Source organism: Monodelphis domestica, chromosome 2 (genome assembly GCF_027887165.1).
Source record: "Monodelphis domestica isolate mMonDom1 chromosome 2, mMonDom1.pri, whole genome shotgun sequence".
Classification (NCBI taxonomy): domain Eukaryota; kingdom Metazoa; phylum Chordata; class Mammalia; order Didelphimorphia; family Didelphidae; genus Monodelphis; species Monodelphis domestica.
In genome coordinates, this window is record NC_077228.1 from 166287771 (window position 1) to 166297861 (window position 10091).

The 10091-nt window shown below is 37.1% G+C and overlaps 1 protein-coding gene across 1 annotated transcript; it reads left to right on the forward strand.

The window, feature by feature from the left end:
- The first annotated feature begins 8847 nt into the window (after positions 1-8847).
- On the forward strand, positions 8848-9801 carry LOC100616844 (olfactory receptor 6N2). Its single transcript, XM_016429528.1, has one exon. It carries the CDS (start codon positions 8848-8850, stop codon positions 9799-9801), a length of 954 nt encoding a protein of 317 aa, XP_016285014.1.
- Positions 9802-10091: the final 290 nt, after the last annotated feature.

Consider the following 10091-nt stretch of genomic DNA (forward strand, 5'->3'; position numbering starts at 1 on the left):
TGGATAGAGTGCTGGGCCTGAATTTAGGGAGTCCTGAGATCAAAGTTAGATGCAGATCCTTAGTAGCTCCTTGTCCCTTGGCAAGTCACTTAACTTCTTTGCCTCAGTTTCCTCAACTGTAAAATAGGGATAATAATAGAACCTACCTGCCATGGTAGTTTGAGGATGAAATTAGATATTGGTAAAACACACGTAGCACAGTGTCTGGCACATAGTAGGCCTATATAAATTATTGTTTCTTTTCTTCCTTCAGTGTTCTTTCTACTTTGCAGAAACAATGTTTCCTTTCCCATACTGTAATGTTGAATTCTATACTCAAAAGTCCAGTTAAAATTCTACATACAAAAATTGGATAATCACTTGGGTATGACTTACACCGCGTTCTTTTTCACAATGGATTGGACTGGATAGCTATTAAAGCCCTTTCCAAAACTGACATTTTTTGTAATTCTCTGTATTAACTTCTCTTTCCCACCTTTTACCCTCCTATCTCTTCTCCCAGGGGAACAATATGTAAACAGACTCTTTAACCATCCTTAATTGTTCATTGTATAGTCATTAAATGTTTAACCTAGGCAAGACTGTGTTAAGAGCCATGGGGAAGTGCAAAGGTGATTACAATTGAATTCTGGCCTTAGCTGTGTGGCTCAGTGGATTGAGAGTCAGGCCTAGATATGGGAAAAATGAGTTAACCAACAAGAAAAAGGAATATTTCCAAATGAAAGTTTTAAAAATTAGGGAATAAGGAGTTCATGGTGGGATAAAATAGTAAAAAGATTTTTCTCAGAGGAGGTAAGGTTTGAGGCATGGGTAGAATTTATCAAAATAAAGAGAATGGGGGGCATTTCATATAGGGAAAAGAATATTGGACTCGTAGTTAGGAGAGTGGTTCAAATCCCACCTCAGACACTTGCTAGCTTTATGATCCTGAGTGATCAATTAATCTCTCTCATCCTCAGTTGTTAAATGGTATATTAGTAGCATCTATCTCACAGAGTAGTTAGAGAATTCCATGAGATAATAGTGTGTTGCAAACCTTGAAAACACTAAACATTAGCTATTAGTGTTACTAGCACAAAAAAAAGGTATAGATTATATGAAGGAGTGTTCAGGGCAGTAAGTAGACCAATTTGACTATGGTGAAGGGTATATAAAGAGAAAAGAGGGTGACAATATTGAAAACATAGACAAGATTACAGAAAATTTCTGTGTCCCATTGTTCCATACGTATAATTCATAATTAACTTGACACTTCTATCAATTTCATATTCTTCTTTCCTCCCTTAGATATATGGGCAAATAAGTCAGCAAAAAAGTCCCACATTCTCTCCTAATGCAGATATTGTATTAATGTGATATTGATCCCTGAGGAGTGGGCCAATATAGCCAAGGGTCTTTCGGGTGCCCATCCCTGTCCTTCTTCTAGGTTTCTGGTCAGAGGCAGATTAACCTTGTTAGCTGGGATCTACTTAGAGACATTAACATGAACATTTCAGAAATAACCACTTTGCCTACAATTCATCTATGAGGAAACTATGAAAGCACTTTCTTGGACAAATGATAAGTTTGGAATATGAGCCCCTCTGTACACTGAGATAATTAATCAACTGTGGTCTCTGAGGAAGCTATGAAGCCAAAGGGAATAGCCCATACTTTTCCTGTAATAGCTAATAGCTAGCATTTCTATAGTACTTTGTAAAGCTCTATACATACATCATTTCATTTTATTCTCAAAACAACCCTGGAAAGTGGGTGTTACTAATATCCTCATTTTCCAGTTGAATAAACAGAGGCAGATAAAAATTGTGACTTCCCAGGGTCAAATTGCTAGTAAGTATCTGAGAATAGATTTGAACTCAGGACTACCTAATTCCTGGTCTAGCATTTTATCCTTGCATGAAACAAAATTTCAGCTTAGGACCTATATACTTAAGTATGGCTTCAATTCCAGACCACATCTATTTTCCAAGAACTAATCTAGAGGAAACAAAGAAAATTTCCATGCCAATTGAAAATAATCTACTTTAGATGTTTCCTGATTAACTCTACAACAAAGACTCATATTCATATATCTTTAAGGTTACAAATAGCATGCACAGATATTATTTCTTTTGGTTAAAAAACCCAAACAAACCTGTGAATCAGATGGTATAAATATTATTACCTCCATTTTCCACATAAAGAGATGCAAGATCATAGAGGTGAAATAAATTGCCCAAAGTTATGCAGCAAATAAGCAGAAGACAAAAGGCTAGGAACCATGTCTCTAGACTCTAGACCTAATGATGTTTTTGTGACTGAAGCCAAGCTAGGAAAAGAGGGTTTAATTTATTTACAAGGTTTTTTATTGTGTTTATAGAATCATAACCCAGCTGCTTATCTATCTCAATCTTTCTTTAACCTCTTTTGTCCTTTTCCAAGTTCTATAAAGTCCTGTTTCATCTTAAGATCTTACAAACTATCTACCCACTGTGCTCCAGGCTTGATTCAAGCATTGACTTTGTGATTGAACTATTGAATGGGGATCATATCCATCCAGTAAGTCTTACAACTTTGCTTTGAGGAACCTATGGAGCAGGTGTTCTCTACTTTTTCTGTGTCATGAACCCCTCTGGCAGAGGAGTGAAGTCAAATAGTACTGTGATATGTTGTCTATATTAATAATTAAAGGAGATACAAATTCAATATTTGGGAAGTTTGAAGTTAAGGAAAATAAAGATGTAATTTTTTCCCATACAAATTTATGGACTCTCTCTGAAATCCATCTATTGTCTCTTTGGTTGTGAATTGTAGACTCCAGGTTAAGGATTCAATTCAAATCAATAAACATTTATTAAGTAATTACTATGTGCCAGGCACTGTGCTAAACTCTGGGGATATAAATAAGAAAAAGAGAAACAGTTATTGCTCTTGAGCATCTTACAAATGGGAGAAGACAACACATAAAAGGAAACTGGAAAGAGTATGAGAGTAAGGTAAGGAGAGAGACCAGGAGGAAATCTTGTTCCATGGAGTTGACAGAACTGCAGATGCAAAGTGGAGTGAATGGTAGCTCAGTTTCTATCTTTTATAAAGGATGGCTTTGGGAGGAGTTTGGTACTTCACTCTCTGATCAGAGAATCAAAGGGAGAAGGTGGCTAATGAAAGTAGTATCAATCAAGGCTGGAATTAAGCTTGCTTATGAGATGAAAAGTGATGAGTTTAATTTGGGAGGGTTATCTTGTTCTCTGGAGTCAAAAGTAGGCAGGTTTGCAGATGTGTAATTATTGGAGTAATTATGTTTGTGAAAGTATATGCAAGAAGTAGTAGTTGTGATGTGTCCTCCTTAAAGAGGTGACAAGACAAGGATGGAATTTTCATTTGTGCTTCAGATTGTGAAAACTACTGTGAAAAGCCCGTAGGAGCTTTATACTTTCCACATCATTTTTCAATCACCCTAGAATTAATCACCCTAGCTCATATTCATGACAATGCTGTGAAGTTTTCTTGCCAGATGTGAATGATTCGCATTTGGGTAATATTGCAAATGACTTGATGAAAATCACAAAGAATCAGAGCTTGAGCCCACCCTAGGGCCCAGACTATAGAAAGTTCACAAAACCTTGGAGTTGGACTGAACTGTAAAGATCTCAAAGTTGATACTTTTAATTTTTTAGTAAAATAATCTTGGTCAAGAGAGGTATAGTAATTCATTGAAACTTTTACAAAATCATCAAAACCACTATTTTTATTCAAGTGGGGCAGTCATGTGGTGCAGTGACTAGATCAATGGGCCTAGATTCAGGAAGACCTGAATTCAAACACTATCTCAGATAATAGCTGCGTGATTCTTTGCAAGTAACTTAACTTCTGTCTAGTTCAGTTTCCTCATCTGTAAAATGAGGATATCAATAGCAATCCTCTTCTAGGGTTGATAAATGAGATACCCAGTATGGTTTTAAAACAGTAGGCACATAATAAATGCTTGAAAAACATTCAGTCATCTGTTCAAGAAACATTTGGCAAGCACTGACTACATGGTAGACACTGGGTGGAGTATTGGGGATTCAGTGACAAAAATGAAATAGACCTTGGCTTCAGGGAATTTGTATCCTACTTAAGGAAAAATTTAATACATACATATACTATACTTATGTGTTTTGTGTGTATACATGCATTATATATTTTTAAAAAGATATAAAATGGTTTGAGTGGGCATAGGAATCAACTCACAACAACTAAAGGAATCAAGAAAAGGTCTCTTGTAAAAGGTGAGAATTGACCTGAGACTTGAAGAAAACTATTTTTGAAAGAGCAGAAGTAAAGAGAGAGAAGAATCTAGGCATTGGGGATAGCCTATACAAAATCATGAAGGTGGAAAATGAAATATTGAGCCATAAATAGGAGAGTTTGGCTAGAAAAGGAGTGAGGAAGAGGATTAATATGTAATCAACCCAGAAGCCAGCTTAATCTTCATTCTGGGCATAACCTTGGGTACTATCTAAAATGTATGTTTAAAACAGGGACCCCAACATGTCCATTTTTAAACTCCCATTTTCTGCCTTCTTCTTTCATTCAGATCCAATTTGTTGCCATCATATCTTTGAGAACACAAAACCTTTTTAACTTTTGCCTAAAAGTTCAGTTGATATTGTGAGTGGTTGTGGGCTGTTTTATAGAATTTCTTACTCCTGGGTTCCATGGGGAGGGGGTATAAATATTGCTTACCATCCTCCATATTCATATAACTACCATAGTCTGTCAACTCCAAATTATTCACACCAGTGAGGAGAAAAGAGGTGTGGATCCAAAGGGGTGCATAATTTAAAAATTATCTGATGTTAGAGCTGGAAGGGAATCTAGAAATCATTTACTGCAGCCTCAAATTAAACTTTAAATACAAAAAGTTTCACAGGTTCACAGGCTAGATATGTCTTTCAGTTTCCAAGGACTCTAAGTTTGATATAACTCAATGTATAATTTGGCAACAACAAAAAATCCAATGAGATCTTGACCTGATTTAATATAATTGTAATGTCTATAGTAAGGATAGGGGATACTCCCTCCATGTCAGAGGTTCTTAACTTTTTTGTGCCAGGGAGTCCTTTTTCATTCTGGTGAAGATCCTTTCTCAGAATAATGTTTTTAAATAAGTGAACAAAATACTAAGTTTCAGTTAGAGGTTGTTGAAAATGAAGATTTATTTCCCCTATCCAAGTCCACTGATCCTTTGAAATAAACCTATAGGCTCCTTTGGGATCCATGGACTATACTTTAAGAACCCTTGTCCTATCCCTGGTCCTAGTTCTGGATATTTCACAGATGCTTGAGAGACAATGGCAACCTGAAGAAGAGATCATCAAGATGGGTAATGGATTTAACACTATGACGTTCAAAGATTTTTTTTTTTGTAGGAATAAGGCATATATAATCTTGTAGTTACTTAAGCTGTCCTAGAAAAGAGAACACAAGTACTAGAAACATTCCCATGAGAAGAAGAGATTAGATTTGTTTCGTTAGACTTCAAGGGTCAGAAATATGACCAGTGGGTGGAAATTACAGCAAGGCAGATTTCTCTTCAATAAAAGGAATAATAATAATAATTCTAATAAGCAGAGAAATATTATTATTCTAGGAGATGCAAAGATCATCATCATTAGAGCTCTTCTTGGGGAGGTTGGATAATAACATGTCAAAACTTGATTTTGGTCAGATAACCACTCAACATCATTTTTATATTCTATGTTTTAGGTAAGACATTGACAAGCAAAAATACATGCTGATGAGAACAAGAAGGATGTCTAGGGGACTGCAGATGAGGTGACCACTGCGGTCCTTTCCAAATCCCTGAGATTTTGTCAATAATGTTGACCCACTTTGGTTGACTTAATTTTGAAAGGCTTGTCAAAGGCTGAGGCAGGGGCTGATTATAGCCTAAGATAGAAACGTGTTTTCCACATCTTGACAATCAACCAGAAAGCAAATTGTGAGTTTCTCTGGAATGGTGACTAGGAGAGGGAGAAAGGAACCAAGGTGAGATTTGGACCATTCAGTTGCTCTGCCAAAGGGATCAGAATCTTGTCTTTGTTTCCTTTTGACAAGAACCAGTTACCTCTGAAAGTAGCAGAAAATAAGCTCCTATTCTTTTCAAAATGTAAAATTATTTGGCTTTACTGGAGACCTTAGTAACAGGGTATGTTCTTTCAAATGAATTTGGTATACACATAAAACATGAAAAAAACTCAAATGAATAATAAACAAACAAAAATGTCTCAACTCCAAAAGTTGAATTTAGTGAAGCAACATTTGGGATTGGTGGGTTTTTAATTTCTATTTGTTTTTGTCCCCAATAGGTGTCAACTAACTATGAGAGAAAATGTCATTTCCTGCATGGTTCTCTTGAAATTATGTATTGATTCTTTCATTTGATAAATATTAAATGGGTATTTTTAAACAATTAAAAAGCATTAATTAAGTACTTAATATGTGCCCAACATTATGACATAAAGGAGGAGGAAATGCAAAGTTAGGCACTAATTAATTCCTGTCCTCATGGGGACTTTTTGGTTTTATATTGTGATGTAATTTTAGAGGAAACAGAATAGAGTAATTTGAAGTAATCATCAGCCACTCTTCCCCTATCCCTTTTTCTTTCTTTTACACCCTTAACTTCTGTCTTAGAATCAATATTAGATATTGGTTCTAAGGCAGAAGAGTAGGAAGAGATAAGCAGTTGGGGTTAAGTGACTTGTTCAGGAAGTGTATGAGGTCAGATTTGAACCTAGGCATGCATCTCTATATACTGAGCCACATAGCTGCCCCTAATTTGCATTTATTTTATTTTAATAATTACTTTTAAACCCTTACTTTCTAACTTCTTATCAATTCTAAAACAAGAGTGGCAAGGGCCACTCATGGGTAAGAGATTTGGGCCGGGGTCACCCTGCAAGGAAGTGTCTGAGGACAGACTTGAACCCAGCTCCTTCTGACTCCAATTCTATCCATTGTGCTATCTAGCTGGCCTTTAGCCTCATTTTTGTGCACTATATTTTGGGAAAGACACTGAGAAACAGAAAATTTCCTGAAGAAAAGAAGAATGGAGAGAGCCCAGTAGATCATTTCATGTAGGAATGGGTAAAAAAAGTGGGTGTAATTAGACTAACTATCCTAGCCTGGACTAGTCTTGGAGAAAACTTTAGAAGCAGATCAGGGGAAAGCTAATAACTACTTTAGGGAATCTAGAATTATTCCAGGAATCAGAACTAGGAGTAAAGTGTTGAAGTAGAGATGCAGATTAACACTCAATATAAGACAAATCTTCCTAAAAATTAGAACTGTCCAAAAAAAATGAAATGGACCATCTTAGGAGGCTGTAGTTTCATTATCAAGAAAGGGTGTTTGAGGGGAAGCCTGATGAACATTTTTCCAAGAAAGCATACAGGGCAACTCTGTTCAGGTAAAAGTTGAACTAAATGACCTTTGAAAGCCTTCCTAACTCAGATTCTATGATTTTAATGTATACCTCCTTGAAAGAAAGCTCATTGTCTCATGATTTCATTGCTTGGAAAATATGAATTGTTACACTATTGCAATCACTTTCACACATAAATTTATGTATAACCTGGAAAAGATAAAAGATGCCTTCAAGGATTTAAGGAAACTTACCTAATTGTGCCTTTTGTACATTGGTTCAAGCTCCAACCTGCTAATTTCCTCTTGTTGACTTCAGCCCATCAACATCTTTCCAAATCCTGATAGTATTGTAACGCCACCCCCCCCAACCTTGTGACATATAGGCCACAGAAAAATAGAGACAGAGACAAGGGCAATTGTATATATCTGTATAATTAGGATGTTTGTACAATTATAGGGGAACAGAAATGTTGGCAACCCCAAATAATGTGTTTCTTAATGGAATCTGGAAGTTGTAAGTCAAACATCTACTTCCACACTACAAGAACTCTTTCTAAAATATGGTAAATTTCTTCTGTCTAAAGAGCTCCCCAGAAAGGGAATTCACTACCCTTCTAAGGTAGCCTATTTAATTTGTACAGATCGTATTGCTGAGATTTTTTTTTTTACCTTAGGCAGAGCCAAAATCTACCTTTTTGCAATTTCTCTCCATTAGTCCTAGTTCTGCCCTAGGCCAAACAGAATAAGTCTAATTCTTTGTCACATGATAAACTTTGAAGTAGTTTAAGACACTGGTCATATTTCTTCTAACTCTTTTATTCTTCAGGCTAAAGATAGACTTGAATAAATATGGTGTGAGCGGCATTATTGTCATTCCAAGCATTTCCCTTCAAATAAAGGAGCCATGCAGGGATGATCTGGAAAAAAGTAAAAATAATGACTAACTTTTCTATCTTGGATGGCTTCCTGGTTCAACTCCTATCTACCTCTCCCTTTCCTATCTTTCTTCTCCCCTTCCCCATTTGTCCTCAGAAGAATGACTTCCTTAAATTCAAGTTTTCTTGGGCAAGGATGGGAACATTATAGGTAAAAGTGAATTAATTTTAAGTTCTCCTTCATAGAACTCAAACTACATGGAAAGTTAGGCTAAACATGTAATAAAAGTGATAAATTGATAGAATGTCAAAGAAAGAGTTCATTGATCACAATAGATATTAATTAAAAGTGAAACTTGGAGGAAAGATTTTAGTACAGTAGTAGAGTTTGAATCCAAGGGAACAATTGCAATTTCATGTTAAGACAAACTACTTATGAGGTCATAACTGGGGAAGACCACAGAATAATTTGATAATTAGGAGGAGAAACACAGAAGACTTCCTGAAGGAGAGTTAGCTTGACACTGTCAACTCAAGATCTTCCTCATTCATTCTTATTATTACAGGATTCTCTATCTCCATGGAACAGTACAACTATTCAACAGTAACTGAGTTTGTTCTCCTTGGCTTCCCCAATGTGGATGACATCCAAGTTTGGCTCTTTACATTGTTGTTGCTGGCTTACCTCTTCACTATTTTTGGCAACTTGCTCATTTTCTTGGTCATCCGACTTGATTCTGCCCTCCACACACCAATGTATCACTTTGTCAGTGTCCTTTCCTTCTTAGAGCTATGGTATACTGCCACTACAATCCCAAAGATGCTGGCCAACTTACTTAGTGAGAGAAAGACAATTTCCTTTGCAGGGTGCCTTTTGCAGACTTACTTCTTCCATTCCCTAGGGGCTTCTGAGTGCTACCTCCTCACAGCCATGGCCTATGACAGGTATCTGGCCATCTGCAGGCCCCTTCATTATCCAGCAATCATGACCCCAGCACTCTGCGCCAAGATGGCTGCAAGTTGTTGGACTTGTGGCTTCCTATGCCCCATCTCTGAAGTCATTCTGGTCTCTAGGCTCCCATTCTGTGGCTACAATGAGATTCCACACATCTTCTGTGACTTTCCACCCCTGTTGAGTCTGGCTTGCAAGGACACATCCACCAATGTTTTGGTGGACTTTGCCATTAATACCTTTATCATTATTATCACCTTTCTTTTCATCATGGCATCCTATGGGCGGATCATCGGGGCTGTCCTGAAGATCAAGACTGCATCAGGGCGGAAGAAGGCTTTCTCTACCTGTGCCTCCCACCTCTTAGTAGTTCTGATTTTTTTTGGCAGCATCATCTTTATGTATGTGCGGTTGAAGAAAAGTTACTCACTGACCCTTGACCGGACCCTGGCTGTTGTCTACTCTGTGCTCACACCATTGTTCAATCCTATCATTTATAGCCTACGCAACAAAGAGATCATGAAAGCCATTAAGAGGACCATCCTACGACAGGGGGAGCTGGTCAACCCTGCTCACCCCTAGTTCCCACTACTGATCTCAGTTTGTCCTTGTAAATAGATCATGTCCTTCCTGGCCCCACTTATTGCTGACTTAATCCAAGTTCTACCCACCAAAGACCTATCAGTGACCACACCTAGTGTTCTCAGTCTAAGGTTTACAACATGTACACCCTAACTCCAAAGTGCAGCTCAGTACATGAGCTAGTACATAAATTAGACAAACCACCAGAAATTTTGGCTATGTGGCAAAATTTTAAATGATGTTTATGTCAGTTGGAAAAGTACATTCTCTTTCATGAAACAGATGAAATA

What these genes read in the sequence shown, in the direction of transcription:
- LOC100616844 (XM_016429528.1), top strand. Translation starts at nt 8,848, where the DNA reads ATGGAACAGTACAACTATTCAACAGTAACTGAGTTTGTTCTCCTTGGC.